This window comes from Lagopus leucura, unplaced genomic scaffold (genome assembly GCF_019238085.1).
Source record: "Lagopus leucura isolate 7727_CA_CO unplaced genomic scaffold, USGS_WTPT01 157-7_obj-0_obj, whole genome shotgun sequence".
Taxonomy (NCBI): Eukaryota; Metazoa; Chordata; class Aves; order Galliformes; family Phasianidae; genus Lagopus; species Lagopus leucura.
Window position 1 is genome coordinate 1 of NW_024968470.1, and position 20,814 is coordinate 20,814.

General features: G+C 43.2%; 1 protein-coding gene across 1 annotated transcript; it reads left to right on the plus strand.

Annotated features, from left to right (window-relative positions):
• The first annotated feature begins 4,721 nt into the window (after positions 1 to 4,721).
• On the plus strand, positions 4,722 to 19,196 carry LOC122193673 (maternal embryonic leucine zipper kinase-like). The gene is given in 6 exon segments (XM_042894534.1): positions 4,722 to 4,809; positions 10,100 to 10,217; positions 12,519 to 12,639; positions 12,642 to 12,689; positions 18,063 to 18,145; positions 18,764 to 19,196. Coding segments are annotated over 6 exon segments (636 nt in total). The 3' UTR covers positions 18,942 to 19,196.
• The last annotated feature ends 1,618 nt before the right edge of the window (positions 19,197 to 20,814 follow it).

Here is a 20,814-nt window from a genome sequence, read left to right on the forward strand (position 1 = left end):
TTTGGCCAGGAAAAGCGATTTGAGGATAAGTAATTCTCTTTGAATCATGAAGGCACCCTTCCCATTGAATTCTTTCTTACCAGCACCCATCTGGCATATTAAGTAAAGGCTCCTAGAAAGCAGTTTCAAGATCTAGAAACAATTCAGTTCAAGCATATGCAACCACAGGATCTGTATGTCACCTGCAAAACTCATTTAGTTTTATCCATAACCTCAATCTACATACAGTTCCTTCAAAGAGATAATGGCATGCCAGCCCAGTGCTGCTATGACAGGCCCTTGCATAAGACAGGTGATACATGTACAAGATTATCTACAGCTTATGCTACCTTAAAAAACTGAAGTGTAAGTTAGGAATTAAAACCAGTTCACTTACTGTGAATGCTGATTAGTGCCTTTTACAAAAATACAGAATATATAACATTTTATTCTTAATTTTAAAACCAATGAATCTTGAACCCATTCACCATTGAAATATTTAAGAATCATTTCATTTCAGCTTCATTTTTATATTATTGTCTACTGCTAAAGATAAAAACAGTAGCCTTAAGCATGGTGGAAACACTATTTCTTACCTCCAAGACCATGAATATTTTCTTTGATGTCTCTATTACATGATACAATTGGCAAACATCTTGATGACTTAAGTTCTTCATGGCATCAATTTCTGTTTTAACACAAGGCAAGTCATACTTAAGAGACTATAAAAGCAAGCTATGAAATTGCTAACTAATTTGGCATACCAGGTACCACATCTGACTACTGCGTAACATAAGATGTCAAACCACATATGTGACAGTACACAATTCAGCATCAACTCAGCAATGGCTGACATTACTCCCATAGGAATTCTAAAACACGGATCAGCGAAAGCTGAAATGTAAAATATCCAGTATTTTCATTAGCATTTTGTTGAAGTTGCTGTAATAATGTTGAACTTCCTCCATTTTACAGCCAGAGAGCATTGCCCTCTGAACAATGAGGAACAAGATTTGTGGTGTTCTGCTGAACTTTTCCAACCCTACAGCATCCTTCAAAAGGCAATGGCACTAGTAGGCTGCATTTCTATATACCACCTCCCTGTGCTCTTGAGAACTCCACAACTCCAACAGAAGGTGTTATCATATTTAAAGATCATTTGGCTTGCCCCTAAAGCAACTTTGTCCATGATTATTGTTGCAACTTTTTCAACAGTAAGAAGATGCTGCCCGAGTCTCACCTTTGCAAAACCACCTAACATTCAAAACAAAAATGCTTAAAGTTGAGTGTGAATTCTTCTCTAATATAATGTTATAGGGAAAGCAGAGTACCTAGCATACACTGTGTGTAATGTTTTTATTAGAGGAAGAGGTGATCAGCATAATCAATTCCCAACCGGTTTCAAAATTTAGTTTCAAGTTTATATACGTGAAACCTGACGTAGGGATCTTATAAGAGCAGTTAGTCTATTCTCAGATAAAGAGAGTGGTGAGTCAGACTGCGAGGCACACTGGTTTTGTACAAAGATCACGCTTACCCATTCCCATTGTTTCATGTAATTCATAGTACTTGAGAATTTCCGGGTAGTCAATGACAGACATCCTGAGTTCCACAAGACCTTGAGATCCTCCAAGCACCTGCAGTGAGGAAGAGCCAGCAGGGTTTACATCCTACGTAGGACACACTCTTAGAAGCAGAAGGGGCAGCTCCAGCACTGCCCATCTCCTCACCAAAGCGCATCCTGTCTCACCTAGCAGTAACAAATCACACTGCATGGCTCGGACTTCTCTTATGCTAACAGTACAGAACACTGCTCAGAGCTTCGTGCCACAGAGCAGCAGCAGCAGGGTTGGACTACAGCTTTAGAATCATAGAATCACAAGGTTGAAAACCACCTGCAAGATCATCTAGTTCCAACCGCCCTCCCATCACCACTGCTACCACAAGCACTGAACCAGATCTCGCAGCTCCTCATCCAGACACCTCTTGGACACTGCCAGGGATGGTGACCCCGCCACCACTCTGGGCAGCCATTAGCCTATCCTAATTCTGTTTCTCTTTCTGAGAGAAAAAGTTCTTCCTTATGTCTAACCTAAACCTCTTCTGGTACAACTTGGGGCCATCTCCTCGAGTCCTGTTTGTTGCCTGGGAGAAGAGGCCAAACCCCTCCTCATCACAAGGAACTTCAGGAAGTTGTAGAGTGCAGTGAGGTCTCCCCTGAGCCTCCTCTTCTCCAGACTGAACAATCCCAGCTCCCTCAGCCACTGTTCACAAGACTTGTACTCCAGACCCCTCACCAGTTTTGTTGCCCTTCTCTGGACACACTCCAGGGCCTCAATGTCTTTCTTGCAGTGAGGGGCCTAAAACCAAACACAACACTCGAGGTGCAGCCTCACCACAGCTGACTACAGGGGGATGATCACCTCCATGCTCCTGCTAGCCACACTATTTCTAATGCAGGCCAGGAGGCCGCTGGCCCTCTTGGCCACCTGGGCATGCTGCTGGCTCGTGTTCAGCCAAGCACCCCCAGGTCCCTTTCCTCTTAACAGTCAACCAGTCACTCAGCCTCAAGCCTGTAACGCTGCATGAGGGTTATCGTGGCCAACATGCAGGACCCGGCACTCGGCCTTGTTGAACTTCGTTAGGAAGCAGCGGGAACCTCTCCCCATAGGGCTAAGCGGCTCAGCAGCGCTCTGTCCCTTAGCAGGGCTGTCTCAGCTTCGATCCCACCCCGCGCGCCACGCCGGCACAGCGCAGCCCGGCCTTTCTGCAGGCCACCCGAGGAAGGACCGCTCCGCCCGATAAGCCCCGCCGCCTCAGCGCAGACACACGGAGCGCTACTCCCAGCCCCCCAACTTCCTTTGCAGGGCGACCCGGCCTCCGCCGCATACCGGAACCGCGCTCCGACGGGCCGAAAGCGAGCGGGGCAGCCGGCAGCTGCACAGAGCACAGCCCGGCCGACAGCTCGCGTTTGAACTTCGGTTTTAGAGCTTCTCGCAGGTAATCAAGACCAACAGGCTGTTGTCCCAGTGGTATAATTTTGGTGTATTGGTATATCTTGCTCTGACCTGTTTAGAACAAAACCCAAGTGGAGTAATAGGATACTCTGAATAAGGAAGTATTATATCAGTTGTTCTTTGTAAAGTTTGTAAAGTTATTGCATGAAATTGTTCTAAACGACCAGCGAGCCTCAAACACAATAGCTCTTGCATGACTTCTTTCTCAGTTTGGTGTTTGCACAGACAGTTCATCTTAGTAGATGATCAGCTAAGGAAAATAATGCATCATGCCAAGGATACATAAGATAAGTGAGCAGCTTGGGATCTGTATAGTTGTACAGTGCTCATGGTCTTAGACAATATTTGCTTAGTGAGGTCACCTATTGAATGAAAGCCAAATATATAATGAATGAAAGTATGCCCAGGAGAAGAAGCCTCTGAGGCTTCTGAAGTGTCATTACAGAAAGCATGAACTCTGTTAAAGCAAACTCTTCTATTTTCTGTGTTATTCCAGGGAGGCCTTGATTACCACCTGAACACGTGCTGTGGAAGCCCAGCATGTGCAGCACCAGAGCTAATCCAGGGCAAAGCCTATATTGGCTCAGAGGTATGCAGACCAGAGTTTGTTTGTTTTACACCTCTCCCCTCTTTCCCTCCCCAGAGAGTGTTTAAAGGCAGTGGAGCTCAGATACGCTCACTTGGTTCCCCTCCTGAATTCTGCTGGGTTGCGTTGCTCAGCAGCTCTCAGAAGCTGTCAGTGGCCACAGACTGAAAAGTGCAATGGGCCGCAGTTCACACAGCTGGCTGGTTTGTCTCTGGCTAATCCTCATCTGTCTCCACCAATTGTTCCCTACTTTGGGGCTCTATGAAACAGCAACTTCAGAGATCTCCTTCTATTAGTCAGTTTTTGAAAGAGCAATTTGCTCTGTTAATTATCCATCATTTGTCAAACTTTTGTGCGGTCTCAGGATCTTACGTGTTTTGTTAGACTTGTCTTTAGCTTCCAAGTTGCGTGTGAAGACTTGCTTCCATTGTAATGCACAATGTACTAAAAATTGAGAGACGAAAACGTGAAGAGTTTTTCCAGCTTTGATTTCATGTCTAGAACTTTGGAACCCAATACTTGCAGTTGTTAATCTGTCCAAACTGGTCTGGTTTGAAATGCCCTCATACTTCTTGAATTGCTCTGCTGTTAAAGATGGAGCAGTTCTTTCAGGTACCATTGCACCGCTGTTGATGGCTTCTAATTCTTGCTTTATTTGTTTTCCACAGACTGCTTCTCAAGCCTCCTTTTTCTTTACAGTCAAAGTGAGAATGGCATTGTGAGGTGTACGAACCTTGTTGTGCCTGTACATAAAGAGAACAGCAGCAGAGCCTCACAGCTGACTGCTGACAGCTCTCGTTGTAGCCAGTAACATGTAACTGTGCCAAATCCTTTGTGATGGGTTTGATTTCGTTTTTGCCAGTGAAATCCTTGTAGGTATAAGGTACTGCAGAAGGGTGATGAGCTAAGATGAAGATATTGGTTTTAGTAGTGCTTTAAGTTGAGTGGAAGAACAATTGAATTAGGGTCATATGCTTTCTCTGGAACCATAAGGTTTTTTTCGTGAGGGAAAGAGCCAGCTTTTCATAGGCTGTGTGTGGCCTTTGGCAAGGGCAGGCAATACAATCTGTCAGTAAGGCATTTTAGGTGCTTCAGGTTTGTAAACTTGTCCTTTTATTTTTTAGGCAGATTTTTGGAGCATGGGAGTACTGCGGTACGCTCTGTTGTGTGGGTTTCTTCCTTTTGATGATGACAATGTGATGGCACTCTACAGGAGGATAACAGGAGGTATCGATGGTGCTAGAATACACTGAGAAGGGAAATAGCTGAGCATGACAAGAGGCCTTGCTTTTCTGATGGCAGAACATGCTGAGCTGTACTGTGTGTGGAAAGGCCTGTCTGCTGACTATTGTCCCCTTTTTTTTTTTTTGCTGCTTTGTCTACCAGTATTTTGTGGATTTGGTTCTACACTTGGTTGGCCTATGTAGCCTGATTATATAATGTGATAGCGTGGAGAGTTTAAGGAGAAGTATTTACTTCCCAATGGGCTAATTTTTGTATCTGGTTCTTCAACTGGCTGCTTCCTATTACTACCTGTAGTAAAGATATAAATACATCGTTTGATTTACCAGAAATTAATGTTATTGAATGCCAGCTCTTCTCATGTCTAGGAAGAGCAAAGTTCTGCATCTACTATCAGAATTTCCTCTTCCAGAATCAGGAGGAAATGTAGGGACCCCACTGATTGCCTTTGAATTCAGTAGTTCGTTCTGTTTCCTTTCAGAGCACACAACAACCTGAGCGTGTTAATCAAGAGACATGGCTTTTTATTCTGGTGTGAACTATGTTGTGCATTGAGCCTTTGTCCCTTTGTAATTAGGACTTTGTCCATTTCTGCAGGACTGCAGAAAATCCTTTGTGCTAATCAACACTCCAATTTGCAGAACGTGGCAAATGGAAAATGATACAACTGCTTCAGGTGTACATTTCCTTAAAATTGTGAACAGTTTTGGACTGAGAGTTTGTTAGCAGAATGGAGCTCTTGAAGCTGTCCAAGATTGTTTCTGCACCACTTAGTTCTATCTGTCTGATGCACACAGGAGCTGAGGGCTGCATTGCTTGAACTGGTGGAACTTGTTTAAGTGAACTGGGATGAGCAAGTTTCAGAACTGAGTCAGAATGCAGTAAAAAATGGATAATCTCACAAGTATTAAGATACTGGCTTGCTATTTCTGCACTGAATTTGTTTTAATTGTATGTGGCTGTGATCTGAGAAGTGCTTGAAATGCAGACACCTAGGCATTGTTGTGTAATTGACTTTCGCACGTTACAGATCCTGAAATATCCTGGAATCTAAAACTCAGAATTGGTTTAAGTCTACTGCTTGACTCTAATCAGGATCATAGCATCTGTGTTCAGTGTTCTTTTCCCTGTAATGCTCCACATCGCTTCATTTGGGAAGTACTTAAGGAAATTGACTATGTGCCATAACTGTTGTTAGAACAAAGTATTTCTGGTGTGATCTTAGGCATTTTGTAGCTCTTGTGAGCAGTTTCCCTTCCAGCATTGCCCTCAGCCAAGCACGTGTTAATTTTTACCATTAAATTTATTCAAGCTGTTCTTAAAGCAGAGTTTGTAATCTCTGTTCCTACGCTTTGAAAGAAAAGAGACGTCAATATCATCCAAATAATTTAATAGTTCCTTTTGAGCTAGTTGTTCAAGGTTCATTCTCAATCCTCTCTTATTTTAGTTAAGAAAATAACTTTTTTTATTGCAGAGAGGAAAATACACTGTTCCAAAATGGCTTTCACCTAGCAGCACGCTGCTACTTAACCAACTGCTACAGGTAAAAGGGCTGCTTCTATTCAGATTGATGTACAAAATGCTGTTGCATAAGCTCAAAACACTGATGGAGTGCTTAGAAAATATGCGGTGTTTAAACAAATTAAATTGTTCCACGCCTGATATCCTTGAAGAAAAGGTTAGCATTGCCTTGTGCTGAAAATTCTCAAATAATAACGTAGTACTAGTTAATGGTTATAGAAATAATTACAGTTTTAATAATTAAACAGTCTTCAAGCAGCTTGCATTTGGATGTTCTTAATTGTGCTGTATAATTAAAAGCAATTTGTAAACAAAAGATGTTTCATAAAGGAAGCTGAACGTACTAAGTATGCCTTTGGGCTGTATCTACTCAGTCTCAAATACAAAATCCTGGTGGAACATTTAGAGAACCTATGGTTACAGTAACTGTTCTTCACAGCTCAGGTGTTTGGCCTTCCTTTTGGTGAAGTGAATAAATACCGCTGGTCTCTATCTGTGCTTCTAGGCACCTTGAAGTTCTTAGGAAAAGAATAACTGTCTCCAGTTCTTCTTGATGATATAAGTAACAGCTTGAATGTTGCTGCCCACTAGGTAGACCTAAAGAAGCAGATTACAGTTAAACACCTGTTAAATCACCCTTGGCTCATGCAAGGTTATTCTGATGCTGTTCAGTGGCAAAGTAAATACCCAGTAAGTACGCACACTCGAAGAAGCCTAAGTATTTTCTGGAATCTTTTCTGGACCACTGGCATCCTCACAGAATAGGAGTGATAATACATTTCTTCAGAGGCTGCTGACAAGTGGTGACTCTCGGGGGTCCATTTTGGCGCCCTCAATACTTTTGTCAGTGACAGAGAGAATGGAACTAGAGAGTACCTTCAGAAAGTTTGCAGGCAGCCCCATGCTGAGAGGTGCGGTGGATAAAACAGGAGGTAGGGATGTCTCGTCCCTGATGGTAATCAAGGCTGGGTTGAATGAGGTCCCGGACAGTTTGATCTGGTGAGTTGCAACTTTGCAACTTGGAGCTTGATGGTCTTTAAGGTCCCTTCCATCTCAAGCCATTCTGTGAGTCTCTGGAACTGTGCTTGTCCTCCTTATCTCTCAATTGTCTGACCTGTGTGAGAGGTTGGGGTAGCGGGGTTGGGGTGGGGCTGGGAACTGGGTGTGTGAGGGAGATTCTTGCTGCAGATACTGAGAAGTTGCTGTGTATTTGCAGCCAATGGCTGCTGCTGGCCAATGGGTGCCACTGTTTCCCTGAAGAACAGCTGTGCTGGTGGTACCACCGTGTGCTGTGCATGCCATGCAACTGAATAATTAAGGAGGGATAGAGGTGTAACTTCTGCTCTCGTGAAAATTTCATCTGCTGACAGGCTTTTGTACTTGAATTCAAAACCTGTTGCCACAGAGGGACCAGTTGCTGAAGTTTGGTGACTCTTTCTCAGGGGTCTATGCTGGGTCCGGTCTTGTTCAACATCTTCATCAGTGACCTTGATGAGGGGATGGTGGCCACCCTCAGCAAGTTTGCTGATGACACGAAGTTGGCAGGATTGGCTGACGTGCCTGAAGGCCGTGCTGCCATTCAGCGAGACCTGGACAGGCTGGAGAGCTGGGCAGAAAAAAAACGGATGAGGTTTAACAAAAGCAAGTGTAGAGTCTGGCATCTGGGGAGGAATAATTGCGTGCACCAGTACAGGTTGGTGGATGAGCTGCTGGAGGGGAGCTCTGCGGAGAGGGACCTGGGTGTCCTGGTGGACGACAGGTCGGCCATGAGCCAGCAGTGTGCCCTTGTGGCCAAGAGGGCCAATGGCATCCTGGGGTGCATTAAAAAGAGCGTGTCCAGCAGGTCGAGGGAGGTGATCCTCCCCCTCTGCTCTACCCTGGTGAGGCCTCATCTGGAGTACTGCACCTAGTTCTGGGCTCCCCAGTACAAAAAAGACAGGGATCTCTTGGAAAGAGTCCAGCAGAGGGCCACAAAGATGGTGAAGGGCCTGTCCTATGAAGAAAGGCTGAGTGAACTGGGTCTGTTCAGCCTCGAGAAAAGAAGACTGAGAGGGGACCTGATCCAGGTCTATCAGTATCTGAGGTGTGGGGGGCAGAATGGCGAGGCCGGACTCTTTTCAGTGGTGAGTGGAGACAGGACAAGGGGAAACGGCCAGAAACTGCAGCATAGGAAGTTCCACACAAAATGTGCGAAGGAACTTCTTTACAGTGAGGTGACAGAGCACTGGAACAGGCTGCCCAGGGAGGTGGTGGAGTCTCCTTCTCTGGAGATGTCCAAGACCTGCCTGGATGCCGAGCTGTGCGACCTGCTGTAGGGAACTGCTTTGGCAGGGGGTTGGACTCGATGAGCTCTGGAGGTCCCTTCCAACCCCTACAATTCTGTGATTCTGTTTACTCCTTGCAGTATTTAGCCCTGATACTAACTATTTAAAATAGAAAATCTGAAATGGTGGCTAACTGTTGACTCGATTGCTGCATATCAGAAGACTATCGTGGTGATATTGGCTCTGTGAGATGACTTGGAAGCTGTTCCTTCAGTATAGGTCTTGTTCTTGCAGCTGGGGCACCTTGATGAAGACTGTGTAACAGAACTTCCTGTGTTTCACAACCAGAGCAGAGTATATCGGCATTAATATCAGAGGTAATAAATGTATGTAACTCATTGTATTTAAGCTCATTCCTACAGTAAATAACCTTTCTGTGTTAACAGACTCTAATGCTCGCTTATTCTCAAACATGAAGTATTTTATACCTTTCAGAGCTAAGGTACCCCTGCTGAACTCCGTGTAGTCTATCTGTAGCTAATAACTACATTTCTGAAGTTCACATTTATTCTATTTTTCTCCTTTAATTTTGTTTTCTAAGCCTTTCTGTTATTTTCTACCATGTTAAAATCCTTATGAAAGGAATCCATTCCAGTAACTTTTGAAAATAAATGAGAAAGCTAAACTGAGTGCTTCTAGAGATACTGTATAAATGTCACTAATGACGTTCCAAGCTGCAGAAGAGATTTAAAACACGATGTGTACTCTGGCTTTAACCTGAATCTGAAAATTGTTTCTTGAAATTGAATTGTCTTTCTATTAAATAGAAAGTGGTAGAATTTGGAAGGATTGTTAAGATTTCCATATAACTTTAGTAGGAATAGATATAAAACGTAAGTTTTACCCAGGAGAGGTGTTTCTACTTTTTTTCAGGTACAGAAAATAATAAGAACAATCTACCTACAAGGGGAAGAAGTTCTTCCATGTTAGTCTGTGATATTTTCACAGTCCTTTATTAAAGGACTTTTAATGCCTTATAATTGTACTACACTGTGAGTCTATCAAGCAATTCATCCATGGTTCTCATAGTCGTCAAAAAGCTGCTGAAAATCAAGTTGAACGTTGATGCTCCTTGGGGCTGGGCTGAAACATGACCCCCAAAAATGGGAGTCCAGATGAAATACTGTGCAAAATGCATTAATAGGAGCTTTGCCATTCACTTCAGTAGAGACATTCTGGCACCAGCTTTACTCTTCACTTTCAGCAATTGTACTGCTCTCAAGCAGAAACAAGAGCAGTCTGCTTCTTTATCTTAAACTTGTTGTGTGAGCAGCTAAGGTCTGAAACTAGCCTAATGTGATCAGACATGAAGGTTGCACATCAAGGGGAAAATATTCCAGACATGCAGAAACGTTTAGAACGCTAAGCTTTCTTTGTACTGACAACTTCTCTGAAGAGATCTAAATACTCTTGTTTTCAGGTGGAATTATGACCGGATGTTAGCAACCTATCTCTTGATTCAATCCAGGAAGGTTCGTGGCAAGCGCATCCACTTAAGAATTCCATCACAAACGACGTGCCAGTACAGCACAGCCAGCAAGCCAGGGGGTAAGTGTTAGAGTTCAGCACAACATTCTGGTAAAAATGCTTCTGTGTGCTAAAGCTCTGCCTGGTAAACAGCCTGGTGGCCTAAACATCTGTAAGAGAGATGTGTGCTGCCAGTCTTGGTCGTCAAATCTTGTTCTGTGTTAAGGCCACTCACTTTGTGTATGAAGGCAGAGGATGTAATCTCTCTAGATTTCGGGGAGGCCTTTGATCCTGTCCTTCGTGGCATCCTTCCAGACAAGTCATCCAAATGTGAGATGGACAGGTACAGGCAGTCACATATGACATCTGACAGTGCAGACAGTGCACTGCAAGTGGTTTAACCATATGTCAGGGCAGGTTACTCGTCTATTAATTACGGAAGTTCTCACAAGGAGCGTGCCTTTAGATGCATTCAGATAATGAGACAATTGCTGTGTTCCTAAAACTAGCACGTGGTTCCACTTCTCGTGGAGATGTAGTAGAAAATTTCTTCAACGTTCATTATGTTTTTTTGTTTTTTTCTGGGCTGCTATTTTGAGTGAAAGAGAAGGGTATGCTTTTACTTAACTGTGCTCTTATTGCATCTTGCTTCTAAATGAAATGTAACCTGTACTTTCACATATCTACTCGGTGTGGCATTGAAAATACTTAGGCTAGCAATGTTAACACTTGCATTTACGTGATGGACCAGAAATGTGTCCATGCTATAGCAGCTCCTCTGAGTTACAAAGATGTTTGTCCTCATCCTTAGTGCTGATACTGCACGTGTTAACTCTGCCCTTTAAAGTACTAAGCATTTTTTACAATTGAAGATTCTTCTGTTCCAAGTGCTAGGGAATATTGTTCAGAAATGCTCGATCTCTGCAGGCTAATGTGTTACTAAGAGTTACTGAACATACCTCTTTCCTTTGTTAAGTGTTCAACGAAGTGCATTACAAAGGCTAGTTGTTCACACAGGTTTTATTTTTGTCTTAAGACTGCATGTGGTAACTTCTGATGTTGGTCTTACGGTAAGTTTAAAAAGTAAAAGTAGGTATTTCTTACATGAGAAGTGCAGAAGTGTGATTTCAGCTCGTTTTTGTTAGATATTCCTGAGAGTTAAAAAATTAAAATACTTTTGTTGATCTATTGGAAGTTCTTACATTCAGGATAGGTTAAAGCAGTACTTAGAGATATAACAATAAACGGTGGAAGTATCTCTTGGAAGTGTTGGGAAAACATGGCTGTCTGGGGCCAACTGCTGCTATGGAAAGCTGAATCTTCGAGCTTTATTGAGTTGTCTCCACAAATTCAAAGCTGCTCTACAGAGCTCTTTTCCAACATGTGGACAATAGAACTTTTTAGGCCGTTACTCAACATGTAGTATTAACTGTGGTGATGCAATTCGCACCTTTCACATAAAGGAAAATGTGCTTGATGTGGAATGCAACCTTTTGACATAGTAAATTCCTCAGTGTTTGTCCTGAGACCAGTAGCAGAACAAGAAACCAGTTCTGGTCCTCATCCCTTCCAAACCTGCTGTACTGCACTGCGCCAGCCCCTCAAAGACTTTTGAATTACAGAGCTCTGGGGGGATCAGTCTCAGTTTTCTGTTGTGGTCTTGTTGTTCTAGTAAAAACCTATTTTATCACTCTGAAGATGCAGACTAGAGATAGATAGGAGGCTGGCTTTAAAAAAAAAAATTGCTAATCGTGAGAAATCCCGACTGAAGAAAAGTAAATCCTCTACTGCAGAAACGTACCTGCTTTGGTTTGGATACTTTCTTTCAGAGAGCCAGTGCACAACAGTCATCGCAGTTAAGAAGCCCAAAACATCAACAAATACATATGAACTGACAGCAATGGAGATTCTTCCTGAGAGGAGGGAAGTGTACAGTTATCTATATATGTTTTTGGTTCAGAGCAGTGGTGCCTTAATCAGTGAACAGCCCAGGAGACATTGTTTGCAACAGCAAGCTGTATTTCCTTTCTCTTGGTTAAAATTTTCCTAAAACCTCTTGCTGTATTCCCTGGGAAGCACTGAAAGCAGAAAAAATAAATAAATAAATAAAATAAATTAAAACTAGAAGTCACTCATCTTCAGAATGCATTCCTGTTTTCCATAACATAAATCCCATCTTGTTCCATTTTCCCTGAGTGCTGCAGTTTTAAAATGCATCTCTGAGCTTAAAGCTCAACTGACATGTAAGCAGAAACTCTCATAATACACAACACTTCCTTTTGTTTTCTTCATTCTGATCTGATCATATTCTAATAATGCATATGAAATAACTACAGTCTGATTGCTGAGGAAAAGTAACTAATTAATTTGGTTTTGTAACAGGTGTCATTCTGTGGATTTAGATCTCAACCTAGCTCATGTGGAGAGCAGCCAAAAGAAGAGAAAGGCCAAACGACTTGGAAGTCTTCAAAGAGGCCTGGATAAAGTGATTACGGTGCTTACAGCAGGCAAAAAAGGAAGTGATTCAGCAGACATGGGCCAAGAAAACTTAAGGTATGTTTGCTAGAGAAATATTTTATGGGAGTGATAGCTCTTGAAAACACTTAATACTATTAGGAATGGCCTTGTGACAAATTCTGTGATCTGAGTTGCCTGCGCTCTGTAGAAAATCGCACTTGCTCGTCCTGTTTTTCTATTGATATAATGGCCCTGTTATTGCCCAGGGATTTAGTGCTGGCTTCAGCTCAGGTGAGTCACCAGCACGTCATGGGAGAGGGCTGACCATTGCTTTTTGCATGCCATCTCTCCAAACTGGAGGAGGATGCAGGATGGGTTTAAAGGAGTCCTAGCTGAAAATATTGAATGATGTTATTTCTATAGAGGTACCGCTAGCTTTCCCTCTGGTTTGAGGGAGCTTTGATAACATTCCTTGCTGGCTGTTTTCCTTAGTTCAGGAGTGATACACTTGGAAAGGAGTTCTCTAGCATCGTTTCTGGAATTCAATAGAATCCAGATTAAAGATTTAAAGATTAATAAATTCAGCTGGTGAAGGAATTTCTGATGCGGTCAGTGTGACTTTTGATTTTCAAAGTTTTGATGTCTCTGCAGCCAAGCCATATTTTTTTTATTACTAAGTCTTTAAATAGCCTTAAAAATAATAATTACTTAGTGCACTGCATACAACACTTTTGCATGAAACTTACACCAGGCAAAGTCGATATATAGCATCAGTTTTAGATTTTTAGAATCTGCATACACTGACTTTTCCATGAAGTGAACAGAATCATATAAATCACTTGAGAGGAATTTAAATTTGAATCAGTAGACGACATGTTCAAAAAAATTGTGATTCATGTGAAAACAAGGCTGTTATGAAGGCATAAACAGTTCCATAAAAGAAATTGACGCATCTCTCCAGCTAGCTGTCTTCTGGAGCTGTAGCTTTTAGGGACATCTCCAGTACAGTCACAGGAACAAGGAGTCTGGAAGGGAGACCTCTGGAGATCATCTAGTCCAGCCTATGCTAAAACAAGTTCTCTACATTAAATAGTGCTGGAAAACATCCAGGGGAATTTTGAATATCTCCAGAGAAGGAGACTTCACAGTCTTTTTGGGTAGCTTGCTCCAGGGCTCTGACACCCTCAAGGTAAAGAAGTTATTTCTCATGCTTGTGTGGAACTTCCTGTGTTCCAGTTTGTACTCATTGCCTCTTGTCCTGATGTTGATCACCTCTGAAAATCATCCGACACCTTGACACACTTGACACCTATGATTCAGATATTTGCAAACGTTGATCCCCTCTCAACCTTCTCTTTCCCAGGCTGAACAGCCCCAGGTCTCTCAGCCTTTCCTCATAAGGGAGGCACAGCTAGACTGTGCCATTGATCACAGCCCTGGCTTATCAGCCAGTTCTCAATCCACCTCACTCTCCAGTATTTATCCCACACTTTCTAAGCTTACCTATGAGGATGTTATGGGAGACAATGTCAATTCAGTGTCTTGCTGAATTCAAAGTACACAGCAGCCGCTGCTCTTTCCTCATCTACCCAGCTGGTCATGACATCATAAAATCCTTAGAGTTGGAAATGGACCTCTGAATGCCATCTAGTCCAAGTCCCGTGCAATGAACGGTGACATGCACAGCTAGATCAGGTTGGCCAGGGCCTGATCCAACCTCTCCTTGAGAGTCTTCAGGGATGGGGCATCCACCTCATTATGAGACAGCCTGTTCCAGTGCCTCACCACAGAAGAGTTCTTCCTTATGTAAATCTACCCTCTTTGAGCTTGAAACCATTTCCCCTTACTCTATCAGACCCAGCTGAAGATTCCGTCCCCTTTTTTGTCCACTGAACAGTCCACCCATCAAATCCATACCTTTCCAATTTGGAGAGAAGTATGTTGTGGGATACCATATCAGAGGCCTTACTGAAATTGAGATAGGTGATATCAGTGGCTCTTCCCTTGTCCATTGACTTGTCCACTATGTGACGCCATCATGGAAGGCCGCTAGTTGGTCAAGCAGGATTTGCCCTTGGTGAAGTCATGCTGATTCTCCTGTATCACCTCTTTGCCTTCTATCTGCCTTAGAATGGAATCACAGAATGTCAGGGGTTGGAAGGGACCGCTAAAGATTCATCTATTCTAGCCCCCCCTGCTGGAGCAGGAAGCTCCTATATTAGGTCACTCAGGAACACTTCCAGGTGGATTTTGAATGTCTCCAGAGAAGACCCAACAACCTCTCTGAGCAGCCCATTTCAGTGTTCTGTTACGCTCACCTAAATAATTTTTTTCTCATATTTATGTGGAACCTCCTGTGTTCCAGCCTGCGCCCACTGCCCTTTGTCCTATCACTGGGTGTCACTGAGAAGAGCCTGGCTCCATTCTCCCTGACACTCACCCTTTACGTATTTATAAACATTAATGAAGTCACCCCTCAGTCTTCTTCAAGCTAAAGAGACCCAGCTCCCTCATTCTTTCCTTGTAAGGGAGATGTTGCGCTCCTTCCACCATCTTTGTGTCTCTGTCCTGCACTCTCTCAAGCAGTTCCCTGTCCTTCTTGATCAAAGGGGCCCAGAGCTGGACGTAATATTCCAGATGCGGTCTCACCAGGGCAGAGTGGTGGGAGAGGAGAGCCTCTCGCCTACTGACCACAGCCCTTCTATTACACCCCAGGATGCCTTTTGCCTTCTTGTCCACAAGGGCACAGTGCTGGCCCATGGTCATCCTGCTGTCCATCAGGACTCCAGGTCCCTTTCCCCTGCTCTCCTCTCCAACAGGTCTGTCCCAGCCTACACTGCTACCTGGGGTTGTTTTTGTCCAGATGCAGGACTCTACACTCGCCCATGTTACATTGCATTGAATTCCTCCCTGCCCAACTCTCCAGCCTGTCTAGATCTAGCTTCCAGGAGGATCTGTTGCATGATTTTTCCTGACACAGAGGTGAGACTGACAGGTCGGTAGTTCTCCGGGTCATCCTTTTTACCCTCTTTAAATATGGGCATGATGTTACCTTTTTTCCAGTCTCCAGGGACTTTACCTGATTGCCACAACTTATATCATCGAGAGTGGCTTGAAGATTGTATCAGCCAATGCCATTAGGAGTGGGATGCATCTCATTAGACTTGTGGATGTGTAAAATAAACAGGGTGGATAAATAAATGTGGATGTATGAAATAAAATGGTACCAGATCAGTCAAACATGATTTCCCATCGGTGAGCCCATGTTGACCAGTCCTGATAACCCTCTTTTCTTCCACTGCTTGGAGATGACATCTAGAATAAACTGCTCCATCATCTTCCCAGTGACAGAAGTGAGGCTTCCTGGCCCATGGTTTCTTGGCTCTTCTTCTTGCCCTTTTTGAAGAGTGAACTGACATGACTATCCTCCAGTCCTCAGGCACCTATCCTGTTCTCTCTGGCCTTTTAAAAATGAAAGAGAGTTGTTCAGCAGTCACTTCTTCTAGCTCCCTTGCTGCTTGTGGGTGCATGCCATCAAAGGCCATGGATTTGTGTGCATTGAGTTTGCCTAGCCTATCTCTAATCAGATCCTTCTCGACCATCAGGAAGTCTTCCTTTCTCCCGACTCATTCTCTTACCTTCAGAGTCTGGGTTTCTGCAGGGCAGTCTTATCAGTCAAGACTAAAGCAAAAGCAGCATTCAGTAACTCCACCTTCTCACTGCCCTTCGTTGCCAGGACCCACTGCATTTGGTAGTGGGACCTCACTTTCCCTCATCTTCCTTTTGCTATTGATTTACTTACAGATGCCTTTCTTGTTGTCCTTGACCTCCCTCACCAGATATAATTCCAGAAGTGTCCTAGCCTTCCTTCTTGTAGCCCCGCACGTCCTGACAACATTTCTATATTTCTACAAAGCAGACAGACCCTTTTTCACATTTCACAGACTTTCCTTTTTTCCATTTGAGATTTCTCTTGAGCTCCTCGCTCATCGTTGCAGGTTTCCTGCCACCTGCGCTTGATTTCTTACCCATAAGGATTCCCCAACTGTGAGCTTGGAAGAAGTGGTGCTTGAATGTCTACCAGCTCTATTGGACTCCCTTACATTCCAGTGCTCTAGCTCATGGGATATTAGGCCCTTGAACTGGTCAAAGTTGGATCTCCTGAAGTCTAGGACTGCTGTCCTAATTATTGCTGTGTTTCTGTGATGCAAGATCCTGTTTTCAGCTGTCTCATGGTTGATGCATGCAAGCGTGTCTATAATAAGAGGATTACTTTGTGTTCTGCAGTTTGGTTAAATGCAGTTCAGCTTCTGTATTCTGATCTGGAAGCTTATCCAATTGGCGTTTTGTTGCATGCAAGATGGCGCTGTTACAAGTTCAAGACACTTGGGACTACAAACCTACCAGCTAATTTGACAAGTGTCCAGACTGCACCAATAATTCAGGATGTTGAGTAATTGGAAACAAACCTAAGTGAGATTTTTTATCTCTAAAAGCTTTTATCATTCTGCATCAGTTTCCCTTGCCCATAGCATTATGGAATGCACTTCTATTATGGATGCACTTCTATTGGCACTAGATTACTACAGTGGAAGATGAAACTTTATGTAATTTTTGCTGCAGATGTTACAGAAAGTAGTCCTGCGTGTTCTAGGTTGAACAGGAAATTGAAGAACTTTCTTTTTCTTTTTTTCCTCTGTCTGCCTTTTACATCCACAACCTACGTTCATTTCCCAAACTGTTTTACCTTCCTGCCTTCTCTGATCCGTCTTTGTACAGTTGCAGTATTAGTGTATTTGTGACATGACGATTGGTGTACTGTGTCTCTTTTTAGACGTGGATGTCTGAAAGTTGCAGAAGTTACTTAGTGGACATGCCTGTTGTGTGTAGTATTAGATGTGATACAAACAAACAAAACTGCAACCATTAACTTAAGGTTGGAAAGTACCTTGTTGTTTTGTTGTTTTTTTTTTTTTTTTTTGCACTATGATACTTCAGGGCTAGAAAATCCCTAGAAAAGCTTCATGGAACCTTGTGTGTTCCTTGACATCTGAAGCACTCAGTCTTAGCAAAGCAACACAGCACGCGCAATTCCCCAGCTGTGTGGTAGGGGCAGCGTCATAGGATACTCGAAACATGGGTTCATACCTGTCTTCTGCCATCCTGTCAAGTGAGCACTTCTGGCTACATACCTGTCTCTGTGCTTCCCTGGCCCATCTCTGCTGCTTTGGATTCTATGCTGATTTTAGAACTTGCAGTGCTTTGATATTAGTTGTGGAGAAGTTGTTGGTTAGCGTTCCTGCTGTTGTTCCAGAGTCTTATGATGATCATACCGGGGAGCTGAAGCATTTGTCTGTATGGTTGGATGTTCTGCAGCTTTCAGCGTGAAAAGGTTCGTAACATCTTCAGTTTTAGGAAAAAGATATTTTCTACAATTCTAATTTTTTTTAATGAGCTGACTGCTTTTAGGCACACTATGATGTTACCATGACTCAACTACTGAATCCAGACCAAGTGCTGAATGAAATAATCTCTGTCCTTTCAAAGATGGGGTAAGTGGAAAACAGAAAGGCTTCACCTTGTATGTGCCTAAATAGTCAATTCCATAGCCCTTGAAACAAACAAATATTTTAATTTGCTTTCTCTGCCCCACTCTGTAAAATACAAAAATTTTAGAAAAAGCATAGGGAACGTAAATGGATATGTGCATGAAAAATTGTCCACACGATGCAAAACAGTGTTAAATGAGTTAAATGAGCTCACGTAGAGCTCTCTGATGAATATGAAGCAGTAATGATGATGTAGCACTTAGAGGCCGATGTGAGTGTTGTCTGCCCCTGTAAAAATGTAAGTACAAAAGGTGAGCTGTACAACTGGGAGAGAGACTGTGTGTAACTGTAACACTCATTCTTGGTAGTTAAAACACACAAATATTTGGCCAAGAGATCACAGAATTACAGAATCCTCAGAGTTGGAAGGGACCTCTGAAGGTACCACTGTTGGATTTGGGTGTTCGCAGCTCTCAGCTGACTTCATCCTGGGCTGTTTTCTCAGTAATATGAATGCCAGTGGAGTACTTCAATGAAGTACTTTTATTCATTTAAAATTGTTCAATGCTAGCTTTGAAACATGATTAAATGATTATTCTGCTTCTCCTTTGCTTTGTACAGCTACACCCTGAAATGCCAAACAAAGCCAGATTTTGGCAAAGAATCTATGAAGTTTGAGCTAGAAGCGTGTCAGCTCAGTAAGAATGAAGCAGTTGGTATCAGAAGACAGAGGCTCAGAGGGGATGCGTGGGTCTACAAGAGACTGGTGGAAGACGTTTTATCCAGCTGCCAAGTGTGACTGCTGCTCAGAAAGCCACAATGCTGTGCTGAGACTTTGATCATTATTTTAGAAAAATCACTTTGGAAATGTAATTTGTGATCTCCTTCACGGCTGTATTTCAGAAATCTTGTCAGCTATTACAGTTTTAACCACCCCCTTTGTGTATATGCCCACTGCATGTTTCCTTTTCTTACAAAAACTGTCAACTTTTCCTACACGTTCTGCAGATGTAGCTCGACTGAAATAAAATTCCTTAAACTACCCCATTTTTCATATCTGCTATAAAAAGAAAGTTACTGGTGTTGATATGCTGAGGCTCATTTATGGTACGATTCCAGTTATCAATAGATGTGGTACAGAAATGCATTTGCATAATTCTCTTCTTGTCTCTGTTTAAGTAGGATTTATTGAGATCATTAACTAAGTCACAGCTGTGGATCACAGAGTTGAAATATGTGCTCAGTGCCATACCAAATAGAGCCATCTTCAATAAATGGGAAGTTGAGAGGACCAGGACTTAACTGTGATCCTATGTAAAACATTGCTACAGCTCATTACTAAGCCTCTGTGATGCTTAAAAGGTGAGTGCTCTTTCTGATGCTCCCGTGTTCCCTGGTAAGATAATTTGGCACCTTTAAGTTGCAGTGGATGAAGGAAACATTTGTTAGGTTTTACAAGCAGCTGAGAAGGGATGGTGTGAGGAGTGCACAGAGAGCAGAGTGTGGCAGCCTCCTGCAGCTGCTGCTGCCCCACACCCCTCCTGCCGGGCTGCCTAAGGTCTCTGCCCTAGATGGGGACACAACCCCCACCTCCCCCTTTGCAACAGAGCTGAGCACATAACCCAGAGAAGAGCAGACCCCTTAGGAGTCCTTGGCCAGATCACCCTTTCTATGCTCTCAGATGGCCCTGCTGATCAGTGGCTCTGACCAGGATTGGTTTCCATCGCTTACTCATTAACTTATTGCCCTTAATGGCCAGGTACACGTAGAGAGGACTCTCCCACAACTCTTCAAATGCTATTAGCTTTGCTGAGTGCAAGAGGCAAGCACTGATCCTAGGTTAATACAAGTAACTTCTGAGATCTACAGAACTAGGAAGGAAACATAGGAGTTGGTAGAGGTGTTAGGATATCCCTCACAAAACAGAACAGCTCCAAGCTTGATTCTTTCTGTTATGCTAATTGCCTTTAGCCTGTGTCAGGAACGTGTGAGAATGTGAGCACCACCAGCCATACTGATATCCAAGTAAGCTGCAGTGTCAGAGGGCAGTTCTGTTGGAGCTTTTCTGCACACAAATGCCCACCTACACCTAGATAGGGACTATGGCTCACAGCACTGTGCTGCAGGTTTTCCTTCATGAAAGGAACTGTGAGTCTGTTCTGTATGTGAGCCACATTATTGGCTCTTTCCTGGATGAGACTTTCCCATCCAGAAGCTACTTACAGGGGCTCCAACGATCCACAGCCCTTAATGCATGAACCAGAAGGATATATTCATCAGCATGGCTGACTAAGATAGAAGTCTCCATCACTTCTTTCTAACTTTAAGTTACCACTTTGCTGCTCTTCAGGCAGGGAAAGAATTGGGAATGTTTTCAATGAATTTCAAGGGTTAAAAACGTTACTGAATTTTTTCTGTTTCTGGTCAAGAACTTTTCAGATGCAAAATGACATAAATGAGGAACACTTCACAGGAACATATGATGACACAAACCTGACCAACAAATGCAAGGAAAGGCTGCAGTGTGAGCCCAACCTGGTGTGCCCATGGTTCAGGCCTGGTTCCATCTGGTTCCGTGACTGATGGGGTGGGGGCCCACAGACCCATGCCTTGAGATGGGCCTAAAAAAACACAGCAGCAATGAGATTTAAGTCCCTTAAACTTTAATGCAA